Genomic DNA, 26,261 nt, shown 5'->3' on the forward strand with positions numbered 1-26,261 from the left:
AAGTGATTATTATGTGTCAAAAAAATCACTGTGTTAAGTTAGAATACAAAGTATTACAGCAAAAATGTTGACATGATAGGTCTCACGTTAACTACATGTCTAATACAATTTTCATCTACTGCAACTGCAGGGAGCAGATAGAAAGTAGGTTGCATAACAGTAACTGGTTTTCCCTCAGTTTGCATTCTGGGATGGCACTCTTTGAGGGAGCAATAACAAAATGATTAAAAAGAAAAAGCAACCTCTGGCTTCATGTGTTTTCTAAAGTATATGTTAATGTTATTTGTTAACCATATTAAGCAAAGAAGGAAAATCTTCAAATCTTTTTCCTGGTTCCATTTTCTCATTGCCAAGCTTGTAATATTCTCAGCTACAGTAACATCAGTATTCTTTAAGAGGAAGCAAAAAAGATACAGCAATTAGTAAGAAACCTCTGACCAGAGAGAATTCGGAATGATTTTCTTGCACTATCCTATAAGGCAATCCTTAAAAATAAAATGGTATTTTATTAGTCAAGAACAAAATGGCATTTAATGCTTATTATCTTTCCAGTTTAATAATAGCATGGTCTACTGTCCACTTCTACCAGATTCCTTCTTCTTTAGCCCTTTGCCTCTTCCACCTATCACCTCTCAGCTTCTTGTATCATTCCCTTTCATACCCCCTGCCCCACCCACCTACCTTCCCCCTCTCACCTGAACTCACCTATCACCTGCCAGCTTGCACTCCTCCCCCTACCTTTTTATTCCGGCTTCTGCCCTCTTCCTTTCCAGTCCTGATGAAGGGTCTCAACCGGAAACATTGATTTTTTATTTCCCTCCATTGGATGCTGCCTGACCTGCTGAGTTCCTCCAACATTTTGTGTGTGTTGCTCCAGATTCCAGCATCTGCAGAATCTCTTGTGTCTCCTTAATAGTAAATGTCACTGGTTTACAACCAAAGCCCCATGTGATCAACAGTTTTTTTGCCCGCCAGACAATTTTTGATTTTTCCTAAAACAGGTTCAAACTTTCTAATCCAGCATGAGTGGGACCTGACCGGTGCTGGACTACAGAAAATGGCAGACCACTGAAATTGCCCCGATTATCTTCCTTCAGAGCAGAACTATTCTTTTTTAAGTACAGGACATTCCACGGGTTACGTGATGATTCCATAACCCAAAGTTTCTCTAATTCAAAAACACTGTCAACTGAGATGGCAAAAGTTGCACTGGTAGGTTAGCTAGGTACAGATTAGTACAGATCTTAGTTAATTTTAGATCTTATTTAGGTTTTAGTTAGAATTAGTTATTAAGTACAGATTTGTACTACAGATCCAAAATATGCCGGACCACAGGAGCTGCCAGACCAGAGATTGGTGGACCAGAGAGTTTCAACTTGTATTTTGTTTGTAGTTTAAGTTAAACAAATTCTGCAATGATTGTATTGTTGACTCATGAATAGCTGACAGATCCCAAAACCACTGCCACATGCCAGTTTATCATGTTCATGTATATAAACTGATGCAAGTCTATTTTACTAAAGACTTATAATGGAGTCATTGTTAAAACAATACAAGCACAGAGGAGCAAAAGTCAGTTGCAGACATGCCACCAATTCTGCCCTCCACCTAATGTTCCTTTCTTTACTTTTAATTTTCATAATGAAGAGTACAGAAACAATGGACAAAGCAAAATCTACTGTTTTTTTAAAAACATAAGACTTTTATTATTGAACATTATAACAGCACAAAATATTTGAAGTAGGCCACCAAAGTAATTTCATTCGATGTCACATAAGAAAAAAATGCAGATTCTACTGGGAGGGGAAAAATACTACTGCTCTAAAGCAGCTATTAATTTCTGCAAATAAACTGATTAACTGTTTCAACTTTTGGTTCAAGACAGGTTTACTTAGAAAACTAAGAAACCTAGTGAACAGATTTTTTGTTTTACAGAAAATAGGAAAGAGCCTTTCTCATTTGTAAAATTTCTGATTTTATTTTGATGATTCATTAAGAATAATTTAATTCACATCCCTACTGACGTTGTATTTCTATTTCCTCTTCCAATATTTCATGATACAGATCATAAAAATGGAAAGTATGCATGTTTCTACTGTAAATGTTTAGTTTCAAAAGTCCTTTATAAGTAAACAAAGCAAGCTTTTCTTTCACTATTTGGACATAAAAAGCTTTTTGGAATTTTAGGGTAGGCATTGAATGTTTCACATGAAATATTTCTTCCATCATAAAATAACATTTTATTAGAATATATAATCTCTCAATGGCAGTTCCATTATTGTCCATTTTGAATGTCCATCCGTGTCTCTGGCGAGTCCTCACCTTCTGACAATTTTTCATCACCTAGATTAGTATAAACAGCCAAGTTACTTCTTGCATTACTGTTTGAAGCAAGTTCAGTTGATTTTACTCATCTCATTTCTCATGTGGTTGATTGCAGCCATGGTGCTTGGTAGGAATAGCACAACACTGTGTGCTATATATAGCTGTAGTTTAATGAACTAACCTTGTGTCATAATGCAAGGTCACCATCTTTGTATAAAATTGCAGCATTCCCAATGCAGAGTACCTGAAAGGATACAGTATACGGCACAAGTAACTCACCCTAAGGTTAAACCTCTACTGAGGGATTCTAAGGTAGCTGCTAAAAGAACAGGATACAGCTTTGAAGAACCTTCTGGAAAGAAGGGGTATTCTGTGAAGACATGTGGAAAAACACTCACCTGTGACCAAATCATAATTACTATACTGTCCTGGCTAATCTGATTTCTATTTGGCCTTGTCTCAAAATGTTCATTCCAGCAACAAAGAGATTAAAGAAGCAAAAGGCAAATATCGAGTTGAGGTCATAAGGTAATGCTATATATTAAATCCCTTATTACTGCAATCAAACAAATAGATATTGGGGAAATTAAAGTCAATTCAGACCACCAGACCAATAATAAGACATTAGGAACTCTGTTGTGATCACTGACATCAATGCAACTGAGAAGTTAGGTAGAATAGTCTCAAAATTTGTAATATACATCCTTATTTTAATACAATATCCAATACCGTTGCCATGTTAAAGCATTTCATCTGAAACTTCCAAAAAATAGACAAAAACAGTGACCACACACATGGCATGTTTAGTTCTGCAGTTGGTGGTTGATGGCCAAAGCCTTTTGCAGCCACTGGCATTTTCCTTGGCACTTGCTTCAAGACCACGGCTTGCCAATGACATTTATCTGAGACAAATTGACTTCCAATCATTTTGGATACCTAGCCTTACCTGTTCTATGTACTTTTTCTACTCCTGCACTCCTTCCAGAAACTACATTTTTTCTGCAAAATCCTCAGACTAAACAAAACTTTAAGACATGAATAGAGCAGCACTGAACTCAAATGCACTGTATCAGCAGTGAAACAGCTGGGTCAATACATAAATACTTGATATAACTACTATTCGAATTTCTTTTTATCGAGCAAAAGTCAACAAGGTTCAGTACACCCATCACTATTTGAATGGATGCTATTATAGGGCAAAGACATCACAAAACATTTTCTGAAGGCTTCAGATGCTTGCCCACTGCACTACATTGTATTATATGCAATGGGTACAGAGTAGGTCTGATAAATACAGACCATCTGCACCCAAACTGAATAGGTCCTTTTGCTCCCAGGTATCAGATGATAGGCTCTGTAATGCATTGTGCAAATTCCTTTATGTATACACAGGTGATAACTTACCTTCCAGTGTTTGCTGTAGTTCATGTATTGTGCTGAGTAGAACATGGAACTGTTTTCTTCTTAATTCAAGCTAGTATTGACAGAATTGGGGTTAGAAGTGCTAATTTGAATGAAATTTTTTTGAAAAATCATAAAAGACTTTCTCAGAGCTTAATATTACCTTATCTTCAACACTCTCTTTAATATGAGAAAGATGTTCAAGTTCCTTACCCAGGGCCTCCAATTGCCTGGAAATTAATCATAAAACTGAGCAGGGAACAAAATGTTCTCAAGACCTTTCAAATAATTTTGATAATTTTCAAAATGTCAGCAGAAATTAATTTTGTGAAACTTAACTTATTTTATTGTGTTTTTATTCTCAACTTTCCTCTTTCAACCTGAACTCGTCTCTTCATTACATCTTTGATTACACCCATTATGTGCTGGTCCATGCAAGTGACAATCCATAAACGCACAACTGTTAATTGGTGAAACTCAGTCTCCATCATTAGCCACTAAGCACTAAGCAAATGCTTACATGGGCAAATGCTACTAGCCCATGCATGTTCCATCTACCAAAATGTCAGAACTACTGATCACTTTTGCCACTTTGCTTTACATTTAGAAATACAACTGAAATGTACAAAAAATATTAATGTCACTTACTGTAAAGTTTCATGTCTATCAGGATGTTGCTGGATCACTTTTGCTAATGCATCATATTCTGTAAACATAATACAAAAAATGTTTAAAAAGGGATGTTACTCCACAAAATCTGAGAAAAATAAAAATCTGAGTACAGCTGATTCAGTTCTCAGTAAATCTAATATATCATTTTTAAAATCCCAATTTTAATTCGAGAATCAGCAATGACAAAAGGATGATAAAAATCTGACTAAGAGCATGTCTAGGAGAGCAGGGAAGTGGAACTCGTATTGGAATGGACGCTAGCAAGCAAGGGATTTATATGGAGAGTGTAAATAAGTTGAACAGAGGCTTAAAATTTGGGAACCAACTCAATGCTGAAACCCAGAATATATAGTTTGAGGCTACTGCAGGATATGATAGCAGGTATGGAAAAATCAAGAGCCCGTGTCACAGATCTGAGAGGCTGCACCCTGGTTTATTGCTTCGATGTGTTACTTCTACTTTACATCAATATTCCAATCTCTGTACTAATGGTTGGATCATGAGTGGCTTGTGAAAATTATTGGCTATTTTGTTTCACAGCATTATGCTTTAACTAGGTCATAGCAAATGGCAGCAACAGTTAGGGACATTCATATCTAGGCTACAAGGTCAGAAAGGATTAAGAGTAACCAGATGTGGCAGATAAGTAGTTTCCATGTGGATGGTTAGACAAGCTTTAATTCAATTCTTTTGGTGGAATGCGGTTGAGAAAATTAAGAAGGGTAGGAATATGTCTAAGACAAATAAAGCAATTGTATAAATTAAGTGACACAAAGGAAGAAAATTCAGACAGCTTAGCTTGCACTGTGTGATACTAAAATTAATATATATTTTCTACTTGGTGAAGTTCAAGTATAAATAATAAACACATGTACATTTGAATTTCTACATTAAATTCAGATTAGGATTTGGTCTGGCTCTGGAGGAAATATAGAAGCATGCTAAGCGTTCATACCTTAGAAGTATTTCTCAATACCAAAAAAATGTAAGTTGTACAATTCCTTCAATGGTGAGATTATTTAAGAATACTTTCTTTAAAATGGCAAACAATTTCTTTTGTTTTTTTTGATATGGCAAACAATATAAATTCAATTAGTACAACATTTCATGAAAAAAACTTGTGAAACCATGGCACTGAAATGTTAGCTCAAGAGCTTAATTATAACGTATAACAGCCCACTTACAGTTTTGAGAATATTGTGAAGTACCTTCAAAGTAAGGATATCAGCAAAAGAATTGGAATCATTTCTCTCAGTGTTACAACAGAGGCTTTCTTCCCATTAATTTTCATTTCTACATTTTCTAATTATGTAATTATTTTTAAAAATGGAGGAAAATGTTTTTAAACTGAGACATTCAATGAAGTTTAGATTGTTATACAAAACAGCCTATCATATCAAAGTTGTTTTCTATACCTTACAAATTCTGATTAGTGTTTATTAAGGTATTACTTTTACTTTATGATAACAAGATCATTTGGGAAAATATCTGATAAACAAGTTGACAAACTACAGAGAGATAAATAACAAATTTATTTTTGTGGTGTTAGCTAAAGAACGAATGCTGGTAAATACAACAAAGTGGTTTATGTTCTTTTATATCTAAGTTGGTAGACAGAACTGTAGTACATTTCATGCAAAAAAGACTTTTGAAAACATGGCATATAAGTTTCAGCTCAAGTACAACTTCCGACAGAGTGGAAATAGTGCAACCGCAGAAACTTAATGTCAGCTAATGAAGTTGTCTGTATGATGCTACAGCATTATTTAACAAAATCAGGAAGTGCACCATTTTTTGAGGTAGTGCTCCTGGGACAGAATTTCACACACATTGATCTGTCAAGAATTCAGGCATATGATCAATTTCCAGAAAACAGAATTTCTTGTGCATCCATGTCAGCACCTGGAAAATTATGTGTGCCTCAATAATGCAATTCCTAAAATGTGCTTCCACCACATAAATTTCTGTGCTGTCCTTTTGATTAACTAAATGTAACATTTTAACACAGGACATCCCCGGGTTAAGAACGCCCAACGTATGGACGTGTACATACAAATAAGCTCGCATAATATTATTAAATTCAGAAGTCTGACATTCATAGATATCTTTGTTCCTACAAACAGCAGAATTAGTTTCCTTCCTCTTTAGTAATTGTTCTTTCTTATCAGTCTTGTGTGCTTTTGATGCCATACATTACAACACTGTGGAGGTATGGTTACCATATTGACTGATTTTTGTGTATTTTCCAATATATGGACAAAATTGACTAATGGATGCCTGTAAAAACAGACACAGTCTTGTGAGACTGCTCTTCCATTCATTAAGATCATGGCTGATTTTCTACTTCAGCACCATTTTTCTGCACTATTCCTGCAACTCTTGATTCTTTTAAATATGCTGAAATGTGTACTTGATCAGTGCAGGCTTGGTGTGCCGAAGTGCCTGCTTCCAATGCTATAACTCCCTATGACTCCTACATGTCAATACCAGTTTTGCCATATTTTTTCAGCAAGATCCAACCCATTCTGAAAAGTTACTATTAAATTGGCACTTTGTTATGTTGTCATGGTGCATACTCTCATTTGGTAACATCAGGCCATTTTGTTCAGTTAGGACAATTTATTTTGAATCATTTAACAAATATTACCTTGGCGATTTTTCCGAATTCGCTTTGCTTGTTGAATCTGCTTTTTACATTCTGAAATCTTGTCATGAGCAGCTGAAATGTTACTTTCTGAAATTGACACAATTTCCTTGGTAAACATCAAAACAAATTAAATTTCATCCGCATGAATTATTTTGCTCACAAAAGAATTGCTTCTATGACAGTCAAGGTTATAATAAAATGAAAATGATTACTCATTAACTATAAAGTATTAGGACATGGTGTACTTGTTGGCAGGGTATTTTCTTAGAAATTCTTGGCACTTCCTTTGAGTTTCCACTAACTATACAATCCCTGATGCATGCAAGATCAGATTTTACAGGAGAAAGTTTTAATGTTGTAATGAATAATGGACAATACTGATAATCGTAAGTATAGATACATGCCATGAAAGTTCCACTTTGAATTTACAGAATAAACAACTATTAAATGCCAACACCCATTCTCTTCCTTCCTAATACTCTCTCAAAGTCGTCACTCGTCCCTCAAAAATTGGACACGATTTCCTTGTTAAACATCAAAGCAAATTAAACTTCATCACCATGGATATGCTTCCAAGGCTTTTGGCAGTGTTTTGATATTTTGCACAAGTAGTTGTGTTTTAAGTGTGAGCTGACAGTGAATGTCAGCAAGCCATGAGTGTTATGTTTTTGTACTTACAGACAAACATCAGTTTCCTGAACAAACTTTTGCTCCCAACCTCACAATCCTTTCCAAGCTCTTGGAGGTATTACCATATCTCAATCTCTGTGTATTTATCCTACAACACTGTTAAAACTATGTTGAAGTGCCTCCAATGGCATCCTTCTGCAACCCACAAATGGCTCTACCAAAAGTCACAAACAGCAATTTCTGTGAGCAAGGTGCCATTATCTCTGCAGCTTTTGACATCAAAACTCATGCTGTCTTTATCCAACACTAATCTTCTATTATTCAGATCAAAAATGTTGCCTTTATCTACCTTTAAACAGCCAGTCTACCAAACTATATAGAGGGTACTTCCTCCCACCAACGCATTCTCATCTCAGTCATCAATTTTTATATGTTGTTCCTGGTATACACAGATAGCATTAACAAAAGTTCCACACCTATAAGGAGAACCAACTTCACTGGACATTCAGCCTTGGATGAGCTGACCACTTCCTCCAGCTAAAACTAAGAAAAGCTATCTCTTAATCCTGTTGCAATTTCAGTACCCACAGCACTAATTATTTAAAACTTTTAAGAACTTTAAAACTTTATATAGAGAGCACAGTAACAGGCCCTTCTGGCCCAACGAGCCTGTGCTGCCCAATTACACCCATGTTAACCTACTAAACGTACGTTTTTGGAATGTGGGAGGAAACCGGAGCACCCGGAGGAAACCCATGCAGTCACGGGGAGAACGTGCAAACTCCTTACAGACAGCAGCAGGAATTGAACCCCAATCACTGACAATGTAAAAGCATTACACTAACCGCTACACTACTGTGCAGCTCAAATTTCTTCTTTTCTCTTGCATTTCTCTTGTTCCAGATTCTGTCTCACATTGAACCAGACTTTTTGCAGCTTCAGCTTAATTTTCAGCATCAAGCCAAGCTTCCAACCCTAGCTCCTTCTTTTGCAAAAGACTTAATACTACTAAAGCCCTCATTTACATCTCTCTCAGTCCAGTCAGGACTACATAACTTGCCACCCCATCTTCCAATCCACAATCCTCCACAAATTTCAATTCATCCCATGCTCTTTTGTCATATTCGGTTCTGTATCAAGTCCCAACATCCTTACTGACCAACACTGGTTACTGGACCCTTAACACCTCAAATTTAAAATCTGTATCCCTCCCAGTTCCATATTATTCCTGACTTACTGCTTGAGTACTGATCCTGTTTTAAAAATGATTTAATACAAAGCAAAAAAAATTCCACTGCTCTAAAATATTGCTCTAAATATTTCTTCTGTAAGTAACAGCTGCCATGTTTCACAAAAACTGTTCACAGAATGAAAGATAGTTTAAACCACCACAAACTTGTATCTCCAAGCAGCAGCTAAATATTGATCAGCACATTTACCAAAATATACTGATTACTTTACCATTTTAATGGTCTTTTTTTCTTACCTATGTCTTTAGATATTTTCTCATAATTGAGCATTTCCCTCAAGTTCATATCATACACAAGCAACGTTTTTCCCATAGAAAATTCACACTGGCCCAATGTGCCAAGCATCCGCTGATGTTGACTATACCTAAAAGACAGGAGAGAGTAAAAATTTTAAATCATAATCAGCTACTGTAAAATATGCTTCATCAAAACTCATGACAGCAATTGTCACTGGAGATCCCAAAGGTACACTATGCACATTTCACTCTAAGCAGAATATCCAACAATAAAAGCAAAGTTAAGTTCCCTCTATTGCTCAGTAAGTTTATTTAGTGAGCAGCTGAGCCAACAGACTGAAAAAGAATCGAGGCTTAGCCTGTACAGAGTTAGCCAACGGGCTGCAGTGATACTGTAAAGTTTGTTAGTTGGCCTGTCTGGGAAGGGGAGAAAATGGCAAGGATTTGTGTTCTTTTATGGTGAAACCAGCTAAGTGGAAGTAAGACGAGGCTGTAACTATGCAAAACTGTGATGTTGACTACAACAGAATTGACTGCTGATACACAGTGCTACAATTCAAAGTCATACAGCACGGAAACAAGTCCTTCACTCAACTGGTCCATGCTAACCAAGATTCCCATCTAAGCTAATTCCATTTGCCTGTGTTTGGCCCATATCCCTCTAAACCTTCCCTATCCATGTACCTGTCTTTTAAATGTTGTTAATATACTTGCCTCAACCACTTCCTCTGGCAGCTCATTCCATATATAGATCACCCTCTGGGTGACATAGTTGTCCCTCAGGTTTCTATTAAGTCTCTCCTCTCTCATCATAAACCTATGCCTTCTAGTTCTTGATTCCCCAACCCTAGGAAAAAAGGTGGCACGCTTTGACCTTATTTGTGCCCCTCATGATTTTATACACCCCTATAAGATCATCCCCTCATTCTCCTACACTCTAATGAAAAAGGTTCCTAACCTGTTCAACTTCTGTCCGCAACTCAGTCCCTTGTAAATCTCCTCTGCACTCTTTCTAGCTTAATAACATCTTGCCTATAGCAGGATGACCAAAACTGAACACAATATTCCAAATGCGGCCTCATCGACATCTTGTACAACTGCATACCTAAATAAATCCCCCTTGAGCAACCTATTAAAAAGAACTCACTACATAAACAGGAAATAAGTCTAAACTCTGAGGAAAAAAGGAATAAAAAATACCAAAATCTATGTCAAAATCACAAATAAATTAGCACTGATGAAGAAAGACAGTAGGTGGCTCAAATGAATCATAAACACTTATGTGGACTGGTTGGACTGAATATCCTGTAATTCTACATAATTTCATGCAATTATTTCCAATGTACTTATTTCCCAGTCACAACATTGGTACGCTATATTGTTGACATAGTCACTTCAGTTATGCAACTGCTACCAATACAAAGAAATAGCCTTTACTGACATTATGTTGACTCCCCGAAGCCTAATCTTAATGATTAGTTCTAAATTTTGGAATTAAGATACTCAGAATACTAGGTCCAAGTACAATATATCTCCAAAATAATATATAGTGGTAGTCGAACGAGATACAAAAATTATTGCAAAGCCCATTTCAAACAAGAATGTTCAAGGGCAAAAGTAGTTTAAATCTAATTTAGTAAAAGCAAGAATCATAACCTGAGCAAATATTGGAATCCATTGTAAAATAAGCAATTCAAAATAATTTAATGAATAAAAGCCAATAAATCTAAGCCAAAATCATATTTACAAAAAAAAATCATGTTTAATAAGTTTATTGGAGCTCTTTGAAATTGTAAGCTAGAAGCTGGGGTGGGGGGGAATGATGGGATACATAGTTCATTTGTTCATTTTCATGACCTTCAAAATTTGAATTACAAAACAATGACAAATTCTCTTGTACAGGACTTGGTTGGACTTCATTTACATCTATGGCTTGAAATCCACTGGCAACTTGTATGAGGCCCATAGGGAATTACCAGCTAGTTGCAAAATATATAGCAGACATACTGGATTTTCATGTCTCTACCCTGTAGCATGGAAGACAGGAACATGCTGACTTCTCACTTTTCTCCAAGACTCATCATTGAATTCAGGGGTGTCTGTAAGTCACTGAAACAAGAGGCCAGTTACATTCTGTAACAATTTAACTGGCTCTTCAGTTTTACACCAGCAGCGATAGCATATGTAGCACAGCCCTACTCATTTGAATGGGTGCCAACCTTTCTATAAAAGGTGAATATAGTTATTTGTTTATACAGCTTCATCTGCTTTAAAAAAAATACATTTTTTTAAATAATTTGTATTTTAAATTATATGTTTTTCCCCCAATGTTTCCAAATGACTGCAATCATCAGAGACATTTGGAAGTAGTGAAAATGTCTGACAGCATGAACTATGAGCCCATTAGGGCAGTAATGAATAGGGCCTTACTTTCTGTGACTGTTACCTCATTGCCATTCATGACCTGCTGTGCCTTGTTGATGAGATACATCTACGATGCCAGCTGTGTGTTGGGAACCATGTGGCCACAAAAATTCAGTTCAGCTGGAGGTCCAGCATGGAAAGGATCACAATACACAAGCCAAAGCCGATGCAATCTGACCCACTGTTTCAAGATTGATCTCATACATGAGATGATAATAGATTCTTTGGAAAACATTTAACAGAAGGCCATTAGATTGATACATTGTTTAAAGTCAATCACCAAAGCAGACATGTTACTCTTGAATAAACCTTACATTTCAAAAAAATACACTAAGTTCAGATTAGGTCTGGCATAGTCTGGCAAGAATGACTGTGAGCTTTGAGTGACTAATTATTCACCCAATCTACTGCCCTCTTCTTACACTGTTCCAGTAGAGCTCAACTGAAGATCAAAGAACTTTCTCTTCTCTTTCAATCAGGCACTTTACAACATCCCAGGTTCAACACATTCTCCTACCTCCAATTGATGAGTCCCAAAGCTGATTCCCCACCCCTCATGCCAGACCACAGCCCTCTGCTGCCTGGTATATTGCCCCTTTGTGTTTAAGTAGCTCCACTGCCCATGAGGAAGAGGAAGATCAACTTGTCCAGCTTGGCAAGATGCAAGGCACTCCATTGGAGAGGCGCCCTCCTCATCTTCAGTTTTAGCCTAAATGGAGATTAAGGGTATCGAGATGAGAGAGCAGTGCTTTCAGTGGTCTGCAGCTCACCTTGACACTGAATTTCCTTATGGTACTATGGTGGGCTGGTCCGGAAGGTTAGAAGACATGGGATCCAGGGTGAGCTAGTCAAATGGATACAAAAATGGCTTGGTGATAAGGGGCAGAGGCCTGCGATTTAGATTTAAGGCCTGTGACCAGTGGTGTGCCATAGGGATCGGTGCTGGTCCCCTGTTGTTTTATAATAACAATCTGGATGAGAATGTAGGTGGCATCATTAGTAGAGTTGCAGATGACACCAAAATTGATGGTATAGTGGATAGTGAAAAAGGTTGTCTTAGGTTACAACAGGGTATTGATCAACTGAGAAACTGGGCAAACGAATAGCAGATGGAATTTAATTCAGGCAAGTGAAAATAAATGCTTTCTGGGAAGTTAAACCAGGCCAGGACATACACAATGATTAGCAGGACCCTGGAAACTGTTATTGAACAAAGAGACCGAGGGGTACAAGTACATAGTTCCCTGAAAGTGGTGACGTGGTTAGACAGGGTGGTATAGAAGGCGCCTGGCACACTTACCTTCATCAGCCATGGCACTGAGTACAAGAGTTGGGACATCATATTACAGCCGCACAAAATGTTGGTTAGACCGCATTTGGCATATTGTGTGAAGTTCTGGTCACCATGCTAAGCGAAGGGTGTGATTAAACTTGAGAGGGTACAGGAAAGATTCATGAGGATGTTGCCTTGTCTGGAGAACTTGAGGTATAAGGAGAGATTGGATAGGTTGGGACTTTCTCCCGTGGAACAAAAGAGACTGAAGGGTGACCTTATAGAGGTTTTTTTAAAATTATGCAAAGCATAGATAGGATAGATAGACAGGGTCTAAAACTAGATGGCATACATTTAAGGGAAAGATTAAAGGGGTCTGAGGGGCAAATTTTTCTACACAGAGTGTGGTGTGTATATGGAATGAGCTGCCAGAGGAGATGGTAGAGACAGGTAGAATTACAAAGTCATAAAAAGCATTTGGACAGGTACATATATAGGTTTGAAGGGATTTGGGCCTAAAACAGGCAAATGGGATTAGTTTAGATAGGCATCTTGGTTGGCAAAGACAAGTCGAGCCAAAGGGCCTTTATCCGTGATGTATAGCGGATCCGTGATGTATGTTGCTCATTCATCAGCACTTCAACATCATTTCAGAAAATCTGGGCACTTTTTCACACTCCCCTGCAGCCTCTCTCTTCTCTACTACAGCCATAATGTGTGTTGCTGCTGTCTGTCTACCACTGGGACAGCAAAGTGTTAGCAGCTGAATTTAGCCTGGCCACATTGAGACCATGCCAGTCATGCATTAAGGCTTTGTAACACTGTTGCACACTTGCCTTTGATCAATTTCATTATTTTGACCAAATTTGGAACTAGTGCCAAATGAAATGTTTCCACGTACCAAAAATAGGTCCAATCCCATTTGGATCAATAACTCATTGGATCAATAAAATAAGAAATGCTGCAGGAATTATGGTTTGGCTCAACATACTTCAGGAAAAAAATATTTGTAAGTATATTACTCCATTATGTAAAATAAGTCCCGTTGTTAATCTTATTCAGTAGACATAAAACAATCTAGAATTGCAATTGAAAGGATACAGTTCATTATCTATAATAAATATAATTACACTCTATATTAAGCAAAAATGTATACAAATTGTATCTAGCATATTACAATATAAACTTTTCCTATGTGATCCTTTCACTAACGACAGATAGAGATGTTCAACTTAATTAAAACTAATGACTTACCCTTCCTCCTGAGATCCAGAATTACACCATTTAATGAAGCTTTTCAGAAGCAGGTTAATGCGCCGATCATCACCAGCACCATCTCCATCGATCAGAAGCCGCTTACGTATAACTTCATCTAAAATAGAATAATTTTATGAGGTGATAACATTCACTTGTTTTCTAATCACATTGGTTCCATTTAATGTTGAGTTTAATGCATTACCCAATTTAATAGGATTAAATTCACTTAATGCATTTATAATCATTAGTAACTTTTCTTTATTAAAGCAATTGCTCATCAACATATATTTATGACATCAATCATTCAAGTACAAAAATCCTGATGTTATTTTACAAGAAATTTATTGCATTTTCTTGACAAAAGAGAAACATTAAACAAAATATATTCTTATTTACAGCAGATACATGTACTTAAAAAAAGGAAATCTTTCTGGGAAGGATGTTAAACAAAGCAACTCATGCATCGATAAGTTACATACATGTGCAAAAACAAAAGACCGGTAATCTTACAAAGTGGATAAATTTTGAAAGGTGTTGAATATCCATTTCTTCTTTAACCAAGGGAAAGACACAATCTTATAGTTCAAGTATAATATTCAAGCTTTTAAAAAAAAATCAAGTTTGGTCAGAAGCAAAGATTTTATCTAGAGTTTACATATGTTTCTAACTGGCACAATTACTTTTAGTATTTCCTTATCCAATACCTTACAAAACTCAGGTTGCATAATTTCAGCTGTACCTTTGAAAATACAAGATATAAAGGTTCATTAAAAGTATTCTATTCAGATTAAGTAGATGGAAAACTGACAAATGGAACCGTCAACCAGCAATGAAAAATATTTGCAATAGAATGATTACATGGTAAGGTAAACAAACAAAAACTACATGAAATGCAGAAGCCTTAAGCATGAAGAGGAAGATCAGGTCAAATTTGGAACAAATGGAACTATCAACCAGCAATGTAGTAAAAAAAAGTATTCAACACTTCTTGCCCATGCAAGATAAAATGATAGGTAATAGCATAATTACATGAGAAAGCTACAAAATAAATATTAAAAAGACTAAGAGGGAAAAATGAGCAAAAGACAAAGAGCAAGGAAAACAATTTCTAATACTACTCTAGAGAACTGTCAAATGAGGATAGACCCTCAGCAACAGAAGAGAAGAATCTGCAGTGAAGTTGAAAGAATGGCAATAATAGCAAGGTATAAGCTAGAAAATTACTAACCATTTATTTAGTTTCTGATAAACTACTAAAGTCTACAACATCAAATGTATTTTATATTTATTTTAACAAAAGAAGGTAATTATAGACAGTTAATCAATATTAATGATATTTGCTTGCTAACCTATATCAGAATCTGGCCCAGCAATGTAAATGTGCAAAACTCAGGAATTCTCTCCTTAAATCCCTCCACTATTCTCCTCCTACCTCATCTGGCTCCTTTGAGATGCACCCTAAAAACAAACCATTTTGACTATGCTTTTGGTCATCTCACTTGGTACTTTTTATTGTCACCTAAAGCCAGTTTTTCTTTGATAATTCTCATGCTGGGTGCATTGGGACACTTTTACCATATTAAAATCACCCTACAAATTGAAGCTATTGTTATTTCGAAACACTGCACCCAACTTGCTTCCAGACAGCAATGATAATGAGGACCAGATAGCACCTGGTAAATGAAGTGGGCTAAAAACAGATCCTTAGAGAACCTGAGGAACCACCCAGGAGAGAGAACTGAAGGCTTTTCATGAAGATAGAAATAATTCCACCGCTCTACTTCAAAGTAGTGTCATAGGGTCTGTTATGCAACACACAAGTTATAGTTTAACATCTTTGTAGTAAGGAGCTTTCTTCAACACAGTGCTCATTCAGATCTGCATCAGTGTCAACCTGGATCTTTGCGCTCAAGCCTACAGAGTGGAAGCATCTCAAATGAAAAAAGACAGACTCAGGGAGCGAACTCCAAAATTTGGGTTTTGTCAGCTGGCATTGCTGAAGTGATTAAATTTGGTGTAGGCAAAAGGCCTGAAAGGGAAAATAGGACTGGAGCAAATCACAGAAGGACAGACAACATTGAGGGATTTTAACCAAAAATAAATATTTTATAATGAAGGTGTCTTTAATTAACTGCCATGGTAAATGCATTAAAACAGGAGTACTGGTTGAATGAGAGTTGAAAAAAGTTACGACATCTAGGCTGTGAACAGTATGGTTCAGCTTCAGGGAGAGGAGTGGAGTCTGTGGCTTGGAAATGGGCAGAATTTCTGCTCAAGTATTGGTATTGATTTATTATTGTCACTTATACTGAGGTACAGTGAAAAACTTGTCTTGCATACTGTTTGTACAGATCAATTCATTACACAGTGCATTGAGGTAGTACAGGGTAAAACAATAACAGAATACTGAGTAAAGTGTCACAGCTACAGAGAAAGTGCAATGCAGGTAGACAATAAGGTGCAAGGTCATAACAAGGTAGATTGTGAGGTCAAGAGTCCATCTTATCGTATCAATAGTCTTATAACAGCGGGATAACAGCTGTCCTTGAGGCTGGTGGTATGTGCCCTCAGGCTCCTGTGTCTTCTGCCTGATGGGAGAGGGGAGAAGAGAGAATGTCCCAGGTGGGTGGGGTCTTTGATTATGCTGACAGCTTCACCGAGGCAGCGAGAAGTATAGACAGAGTCCATGGAGGGGAGGCTGGTTTCCGTGATTTGCTGGGCTGTGTCCACAACTCTCTGCAGTTCCAGGCAGAACAGTTGCCATACCAAGCCATGATGCATCCAGATAGGATGCTTTCTATGGTGCATCGATAAAACTTGGCAAGTGTCAAAGGGGACACGCCAAATTCCTTTAGCCTCCTGAGGAAGTAGAGGTGCTCGTGAGCTTACTTGGCAGTGGTGTCTACGTGGTTGGACCAAGACAGGCTGTTGGTGACGTTCACTCCTAGGAACTTGAAGCTCTCAACCCTCTCGACCTCAGCAACATTGATGTAGACAGGTGCGTGGTACACTGCCCCCCTTCCTGAAGTCAATGTCCAGCTCTTTTGTTTTGCTGACATTGAGGGAAAGGTCGTCAAGACACCATATCACTAAGCTCTCCATCTCCTTCCTGTACTCCAACTCCTCGTTATTTGAGATAAGGCCCACTACAGTGATATCATCTGCAAACTTGTAGATGGAGTTGGAGCAGAATCTGGCCACACAGTCACGAGTATATAGGGAGTAGAGTAGGGTAGTACTGGATTGCGTTTTTTTAAACTTCTATCCATTAATCCTGCATTCACTGACTGATAGCAACACCAGATCTCCCAAAACATTAAATTTAAACAATGAAAATATCCATCACTAAAATGATCTTGCCTCTTGATCTGCTAATGGAATTCACCACTCTTTCAGAAAGCCCTTTTGCTCACACTCCCACCCATCCTGTTCCTTCCAGCCACCAATTTTGGGAGAGAGTTTGCAACCACTTCAGCCTTGCTTTTGAGAACTCTGCTTCTTCACCTTCAGAAACCTGCCCGTTTGGACAAATTATCCTCGTTTCCCTACGTTTGTTCAAACAACTTTGTGCTTAATGACACCGTTTGATCACACAGCCTGAGTATTAAAGGTCAGCGACAGGTAGATCTGTTCGAAGAAACACCAGCCCCCGGCGGCTAACGAAAACCGGGAGTCACTGTGAACCTACACCCGGGAAGCGGAGCTCCGAAAGCCGGAGGGACCCTGCTCAGAGAGACCCGGCTCACCCGGCGGAGGCAATGGGCCCGCCAGCACCTCCAGACACAACGAGCCCGAGGCTGCACCCGAGCCAGGCCTGAAACAGCAGTTTAAAGTGGCAGCAAATGGTCAGCACCGGACCGGAGAAAATGCGTGCGGGAAGGGGAGAGGCGCGGAGACTAGCGCTTGGTGCTGTGGGCCGCAGAGGGAGGTAGTTCCTTACCGTCCGTCACCGACATGATGGGGGCCCAGAATGCAGCGCGGCAAAGAGCGGGGAGGGGGAGGTAGGGGGAGGTCGGGGGAGGTGGTGGTCAGAGCGAGGGGGGAGGGGAGGGGAGGGTCAGAGCGAGGAGGGGAGGGGAGGGGGAGTGGTCAGAGCGGGAGGGGAGGAGGGGAGGGGGTGGTCAGAGCGGAGGGGAGGGTCAAAGCGGGGGGGAGGGGAGGGTCAAAGCGGGGGGGAGGGGGTGGTCAAAGCGGGGGGGAGGGGGTGGTCAAAGCGGGGGGGAGGGGGTGGTCAGAGCGGGAGGGGAGGGGAGGGGAGGGGGTGGTCAGAGCGGGAGGGGAGGGGAGGGGGTGGTCAGAGCGGGAGGGGAGGGGAGGGGGTGGTCAGAGCGGGAGGGGAGGGGAGGGGAGGGGGTGGTCAGAGCGGGAGGGGGTGGTCAGAGCGGGAGGGGAGGGGAGGGGAGGGGGTGGTCTGAGCGGGAGGGGAGGGGGTGGTCAGAGCGGGAGGGGAGGGGAGGGGGTGGTCAGAGCGGGAGGGGAGGGGAGGGGGTGGTCAGAGCGGGGGAGGAGGGGAGGGGGTGGTCAGAGCGGCGGGGAGGGGGGTTGGTCAGAGGGGGAGGGGAGAGAGGGGTGGGATGGGTTGGTCAGAGGGGGAGGGGAGAGAGGGGTGGGATAGGCTGGTCAGACGGCGGTTAGGGTGGGCAGGTCAGAGAGGGAGGGTACAGGGACGGAGGATACAGGGAGGGGATGGAGAGATGTGGAGGGAAGGGACAGAGACGGGGAGAGAAGGGACGGAAGGAGGGGATGGGCTGGGAAAGGAGGGGATGTGGAGGGATGGGTTGGGACAGGGCAGAGAGGGGACAAGGTGGGGCGTGGACGGGGACTGAGTGGAAAGGGAGGGCAGGAGGGGACAGGCTGGATACGGAGAAAGGGGTTGGGATGGAGAGGACGGGGCTGGAGGGAAGTAAAGATGGGATGGGGAGGGATGGGATGGGGGGGACAGGGAGGGAGGGGAAGTGGAGGGAGGAAGGGAAGGGACAGGTCATAGAGGGAGGGGACTGACAGGGACAGGGGTTGATGGGGAGGGGACGGTGGAGAGGGAGGAAGGGAAGGGAGGGGCAGAAAGAGAGGGGAAAGGGAGTGAGGGTACAGGGTGAGGCGTGGTCAGAGGGAGTGGACAGAGGGCTGGAGGGGATGGAGTGGGCAGGAGGGGATGGGGTGGACACAGAGGGGGTGGGACAGGGAGGGGAGCAAGGACAGGAGGGGACGGGGCAAAGAGGCAGGGGATGGGACAGGGAGGGAGGGGACGGGACGGAGAGAGGGGGTAGGGGGGGGAAGGAACGGGGCAGAGAGGGAGAGGACGTGACATGGAGGAGAGGGAGGGAGGGGCCAGGGGCTGAGGGAGGGGACGGGGTGGAGAGCGAGAGAATGGGACGGATGGACTGGGCAGGGAAGGGACGGGATGGGTCTCTAACAAACATCTACAGTTGCACTGTTGAAAGTATTCTGACTGGTTGCATTCAAATGCACAGGAACATAAGAAGCTGCAGAGAGTGGTGGACTCTACCCAATACGTCACGGGCACATCCCTCCCCACCATCGGTAGTGTCTACATGAGGTAAAACCTATCAAAGATCCCCACCATCCAGCCATGCCACTTTCTCGCAGCTACCCTCTGGGAGGAGCTACAGAAGCCTAGAGTCCCACACCACCAGGTTCAAGAACAGCCACTTCCCTTCAACCATTCTGTTCTTGAACCAGCCTGCACAAGACTATGACCACTTTTTCACTACAATGGCCTTGCTTTGTTTTGTTCTAATGGTGTTCTTTCTTGTATAATTTATGTTTAAATTATGTTTTTTTTTGTGAATGTTGTGTCTCTAATGCTATGAACCCGTGATGCTGCAGCAAGTAAGTTTTTCATTGCACCTGTGCTTACATGTACTTGTGCATATGATGATGAATTTGACTTTGACTCCAAACAAAATTAAGTCTCATGGATTTAGGCAATCACAGACAAGAAAACAGGCAACCTTTCCTTTGTTAGCTGATAAATCAATACTGTTCCATTGCTGAGCAACATCTAGAAAAACTGAATAGCAAGGACACAGACTGTATACAGGTTCTGGAACACCGATGTTCACTAACAAGTATTAATGAAACACTAACAAGTCTACTCACCAAGCTGGTCTGGTCTTAAAAGTCATCCTTACCAGACTTTGTCTGCAGCAGGTAGTGAGCAAACATACACAATGGATAAACCTATTTTTCCTCATCTTCACTGTACCTCTTCCAAATTCAGCTGTTCATGACATACTTGTAGGGATGATAACCATAAATTTCTTGTGAAGAAAGTGTCCTGTATTTACTCCAAGGATTCCTTCCATTCCGTTGTGTGGCACTGAACAGAACAGGCAGAAGCACTATCCAATAAACAGTTTAGCAATCCTACAACCAACAGATCAGATAAAAGTTCTGCCATTTCCAGTAATGACTTGTGGCAGGTAATCAAAAAGATCTTGGGAGGAAGAGGTTCCAAGAACATACCTATATTTAATGATGGCAGAACTCAGCACATGAACATCGGGGATAAGGCTGAGGCACTTATGACCAGAATACTGAGGTGATGATCCTGTATATTTAAGCATCTTTCTGGGCTCCCAGCTGTATGAGAAGTCGGTAAGCAACCAACTTGAGTCACTCCGCATGATATCAAGAAGCAACTGAGAACGTTGCATACAGCAAAAAGCTGTGGGATCAGACAACATCCCTGCTATCATCCTGAAGAATTGCACTTCAGAACTACTTGAGCTGCATTCTGAGTTGTTTCAGCACAGTAACAACACTAGCATTTCCAACAATGTGGAAATTTACCAAGGTGTGTCCTGTATATAAACAGCAGGATAAATCCAATTAATTAACACCCTATCAATGTACTCCCATGCACCAGCTGGGAGGTGGTAGAGGTTGTTTGCTTGGGAGCTGCTTTGGAGAAGCCTGGGAAAGTAACTGCAGTGCATTTTGTAAGTGGTACACACTGCAGCCAATGTGCTCAGATAGAGAAAATGAATGTTTAGGGTAATTGATGAGGTGCCAATCAATTGGGCTGCTCTGTCCTGGATGGTGTCAAGCTTCCTGAGAGTTGTTGGTATTGCACTCAGCAGGCAAATGGAGAGTATTACTATCGTGCTCATGATTTATAGATGGTGAAAAGGCCTTGGGGTGTCAGGAGGTGAGTCCCTCACCACAGGATACTGAGCCTCTGACCTTTTCTTGTAGCTATGGTATTTATGTAGCTGGTCCAGTTGAGTTTCTGGTCAATGGTGATCCCAGGATTTTGCTGGTGGAAGGCCATGGCAATCATCATGCCATTAGATGTCAAGGGTAGGTGGTTAGACTTTCTCTTGTCAGAGATGCTCATTGCCTGCCACTTGTGTTACTCAACTGTTACTTGCTATTTATCAATCCATACCTGAATGCTGTCTAGGTCTTGCTGCATACAGACATGGGTTGCTTTATATGCTGATGAGTTCTGAATGAAATTGATCATAGTGCAATTATCAGTGACCTCCAGTCAACACAATCGTCTTCCCTTGTGTGAGGTATGACTCCACCCATTGGAGTGTTTCCCCCTGTGTTCCCACTGACCTGTGTGCCTTGATGCCACACTCCGTCACATTCTGCTTTTACAGTCATTCTCACCTCACCCTGGAATTCAACTCTTTAGACCAAGACTGTGATGAGGGCTGGAGACAAGTAATCTAGCAAAATCCATTTTGGGCACTGGTGAGCAGGTTATTGTTGAATATGTGCCACTTAACAGCACAGTTGAAAATAGCTTCCATCACTTTACTGATGATTGAGTGTAGACCAGTAGGGTAGTAATTAGCCAATTTATATTTGTACTGTTTTTTCTGAACAGGACATACCTGGGCAATTTTCCACATAATGGATAGATGGTGGTGTTGTTGAAAGTACAGGTCCTTTCAACGTCATTAACTTTGTGTTCTCTCTAGTTTGAGGAATGTGTTACATTTCACATATAAGCAAATCATAATTTGTCAATGGGCCTGCTTGCCAATACAAATAAACCATCTTCAAGTTGATTTCAATGTTATTTCTGACGTTAACAGCATTAGGCTAGTTCAGACGCAGTTTCACTTTAACACAGAAGAGTAATGGTGTTGAGACAACTGCAGCCATCTGTTCAAGGTTTGATGAATGGACACTGCCTTCTTGTGGAGAGAATGTGTTGCACACACTGCTGATTTTATATCTCTATGCAGCCTGACACACTCTCCACTCCTTCCCTTGTGGCTAATCTGAATGTAAATGGGGAATGTGAAACTGCTTCGGAGTTGAATGGCATATTGCCAGGCTCTCCAGGAAACCACTTAATATGAAAGCTGGCCAGAGAGCTTGTAGTTCTTCATCTAGTGACGCATGTTACACAGCAATGTATGACCAAAGGCTGATTGACTCGAGATGAAAACATTAGGTTCAGGTTATTAGTTGTGCCAACAAGATCAGCAAGGTCAGTGTGAAATGTATTAGTCTCTAGAATTTAACAGTTAAGAGATACCATAAGACATAAGAGCAGAATTAGGCCATTCGGCCCATCGAGTCTGCTCTGCCATTCGATCATGGCTGATTTATTTTTCCCTCTCAACCCTATTCTCCTGCCTTCTCTCCGTAACCTTTGATGCCTTTACTAATCAAGAATCTATCAACCTCCTTAAATATACCCAATGACTTGGCCTCCACAGCCAGCTGTGGTAATGAATTCCATAGATTCAACACACTCTGGCAACACATTCCTTATCATCTCTGTTCTAAAGGGATGTCCTCCTATTCTGAGGCTGTGCCCTCTGGTCCAAGACACTCTCACTACTGGAAACATCCTCTCCAAGTTCACTCTATCCAGGCCTTTCAATATTTGGTAGGATTCAATGAGATTCCCCCCTCGTCCTTCTAAACTCCAGTGAGTACAGGCCCAGAGCCATCAAACGCTCCTCATATGTTAACCCTGTTCATTCCCAGGATCATTCTTGTAAAATCTCCTCTGGACCCTCTCCAATGCCAGCACATCCTTCCTTAGGTATGGGGCCCAAAACTGCTCACAATACTCCAAATGTGGTCTGACCAACACCTTATAAAGCCTCAGCATTACATCCTTGTTTTTATATTCTAGTCCTCTTGAAATGAATGCTAACATTGCATTTGCCTTCCTTACTACCAACTCAACCTGTAAATTAACCTTTAGGGAATCCTGCACAAGGACTCCCAAGTCCCTTTGCACCTCTGATTTCTGAATTATCTCCCCATTTAGAAAATAGCCTATGCCTTTATTCCTTCTATCAAAGTGCATGATCATACACTTCCCTACGTTATATTCCATCTGCCACTTGTTTTCCCATTCTCCCAACCTGTCCAAGTCCTTCTGCAGACTCCCTGTTTCCTCAACACTACCTGTCCCTCCACCTATCTTTGTATCATCTGCAAACTTGGCCACAAAGCCCTCAATTCCATCATCTACATCATTAACATATAATGTGAAAAGTAGCAGACCTGATATTGACCTCTGCAAAACACCACTAGTCACCGGCAGCCAACCAGAAAAGGCCTCTTTATTCCCACTCTTTGCCTTCTGCCAGTCAGCCAATCTTCTATCCATGCTAGTACCTTCCCTGTAATACCATGGGCTCCTATCTTGTTTAGCAGCCTCATGTGCGGCATCTTATCAAAGGCCTTCTGAAAATCCAAGTAAACAACATCCACTGACTCTCCTTTGTCTACCTGCCTGTTACTTCCTCAAAGGATTCCAACAGATTTGTCAGGCAAGATCTCCCCTTAAGGAAATCATGCTGACTTCGGCCTACTTTATCATGAGCTTCCAACTACCCCGAAACCCATCCTTAATAATGGACTCCAACATCTTACCAACCACTGAAATCGGGCTAACTGGCCTATAATTTCCTGTCTTTTGCCTCCCTCCCTTCTTAAAGAGTGGAGTGACATTTGCAATTTCCCAGTCCTCCAGAACCATTCCCGAATTTAGTGATTCTTGAAAGATCACTACTAGTTACTCTTCTGTTATTTTAATCACATGAAATTTCATGTTTTTTTTACTGGTCTTAAATGAAATGTAAAATCCCTTCTGATTAGAGAGTAGTTCATTAAGTTGGCCAAAGATGTGAATGATATATTTGGGAATCTGTAAAGATAGAGATCAGGGTAACTAAGCAAAAAGAAATTGTAACATTATCATGGCACTTATAGATGTATTCGTGAAAAATAAATCAAAGAATGTTGAGTTTTAGAATAATTATATACAAGTGAAAAGTTCACTTCCTATTACAGATGGAAATTTTTTGATGTATAATATGCTACTGCCAGAACAGCGCTGCAATGTTTAATATACATATTTTTCAGTGTGATTACTACTATTAATAAAGTAACAGCTAATTTTCACATGGATTTATCTTTAAATACATACAGAAGTTTAATGGTTTTCAAAGCTATCACCAAAGCAATGTTCTTAGAGAAAGCAAGAATTTAATACCTGGAAGGCATTAAATTGAACATCATAAAAATTATGTTTGAGTAAAAGTAACCAGTGTTTCATAAAACATGCTTTTATTGTCCTTCTCCATGTTCTATTATCATACAGTCAAAGGCAAACTGATTAGTTAATACAGTGGCATAGCTAGTAGAGCCACTGTCTCCCAGTGTCAGAGACCTGGGTTCAATCCTGACCTCAGGTGCTGTCCATGTGGAGTATGCAGGTTCTCCCTGTGACTGTGTGGGTTTCTTCTGGGCACTCCAATTTCCTTCCACATCCCATAGACGTTTGGGTTGGTAGGTTAATTGTCCACTGGATATTGGCCCTACTATGTAGATTAGTGGTAGAATCTGGGGGAAGTTGAAGAGGATGTAGGGAGAATAAAAAATGAGATTAATGCAGGATAAAATAGGTGGTTGAAGATCAGTGTAGACTTGCTGAGCCGAAGGGCCTGTTTCTATTCTGTATGACTTTATCAACATCCTGTTTACATTTATCACAACAGCTGAACAACCTCAAAAACATCAAGCATGTTTTTTTGCTAATATGGAAAACCTGGATATATTACTAATAGGACTTTGAAATCCAAATTTTCTTCAAGGTACAACCTCTTGCCATTTTAATTAAAATATGAATTTAGGTACTCCTAAATATATTGTGCCAACAACAAGGCAGCTACATAATTGGAGAGGATAAGCTTTCCTGAAAGTGTGATTAACTGTGAGTTAATTTATGGTTACTTGCTGGTCATTAAAAACTATGTGCCTTTGTTAATATATTTATTTGTACTTATAATACTATCATCAAAATAACTGCGATAATAAAAAATCTGTTGCTCAGTGCCTATAAAATATTTTACATGTCTGGATATGGGATCTTAAAATTTAATGCATTTAAAATGATTTAGATCTTTTGATATTGTAAAATAGTGATATGATTTTACACCATACAGGCCATCCCCGGGTTCTGTTTTTACAGACATCCATAATTTGATTTTGTCTGTAAGTCGGAAAATACATAAAAATCACTCAATATATTAATGATACAGCCACAGTATTTTAATGAATGGTATCAAAAGCACATGACTGATAAGAAAGAACAATTACTGAAAGTGGAGAGAGGAAACTAGTTCTGCTGTCCCTAGAAATGAACATATGTATGTACATCAGACTTTTGAATTTAATAATATTATGGGAGCTTGATCATAGGGGTGCCCATAAGTCTGGTGTTCATAACCCAGGACAGTCTGTACTTTGTTTTACATTACCAGCTTGAGGATTAGCAATATTTTACATATTTTATGTCTTAGTGATTCATTTCCAGATTTTTTTTATTTCTATTGCACAAAGTGCTATTTAGAGTTAATCTTTTCAAAATTGGCATGAATTCATGTCAATTCATGAAATTGAATTGAATGATTTTTGTAATTATTTGAATCATTATGGATTTATTTGACTTTGAAACCATTTTGATGTCTGGCTCAAACAAGTGAAGTTGCCAATTTTAAAGTGGAATTGAATCTAAAAGGAAAGTTGTAACTGCACTGCAAAATAAAAACAACTCAGAGAAATAAGTATATAGAATTCAGCACCATAAAAAATGTTGGGCCTGATTGTCAGAGAAATGTTGGCATCTATCTGCATAA

General features: G+C 40.0%; 1 protein-coding gene across 2 annotated transcripts; it reads right to left on the reverse strand.

The window, feature by feature from the left end:
• Positions 1-2,194: 2,194 nt before the first annotated feature.
• thoc7 (THO complex 7) lies at positions 2,195-18,137 on the reverse strand. 2 transcript variants are annotated; one of them, XM_052018114.1, is made up of 8 exons: positions 18,056-18,137; positions 14,113-14,230; positions 9,162-9,289; positions 7,046-7,132; positions 4,375-4,432; positions 3,890-3,956; positions 3,730-3,799; positions 2,195-2,343 (listed from the first exon to the last, which is right to left on the reverse strand). In XM_052018114.1, the coding sequence occupies exons 1-8, from the start codon at positions 18,069-18,071 to the stop codon at positions 2,276-2,278; spliced, it is 612 nt and encodes a 203-aa protein (XP_051874074.1). In that variant the 5' UTR covers positions 18,072-18,137; the 3' UTR covers positions 2,195-2,275. The 2 variants fall into 2 exon arrangements, with proteins under 2 accessions (XP_051874074.1, XP_051874076.1); XM_052018116.1 differs by lacking the exons at positions 2,195-2,343; positions 3,730-3,799; positions 3,890-3,956 and adding an exon at positions 3,974-4,186.
• Between the last annotated feature and the right edge of the window lie 8,124 nt (positions 18,138-26,261).

This window comes from Pristis pectinata, chromosome 6 (genome assembly GCF_009764475.1).
Source record: "Pristis pectinata isolate sPriPec2 chromosome 6, sPriPec2.1.pri, whole genome shotgun sequence".
NCBI classification, from domain to species: domain Eukaryota; kingdom Metazoa; phylum Chordata; class Chondrichthyes; order Rhinopristiformes; family Pristidae; genus Pristis; species Pristis pectinata.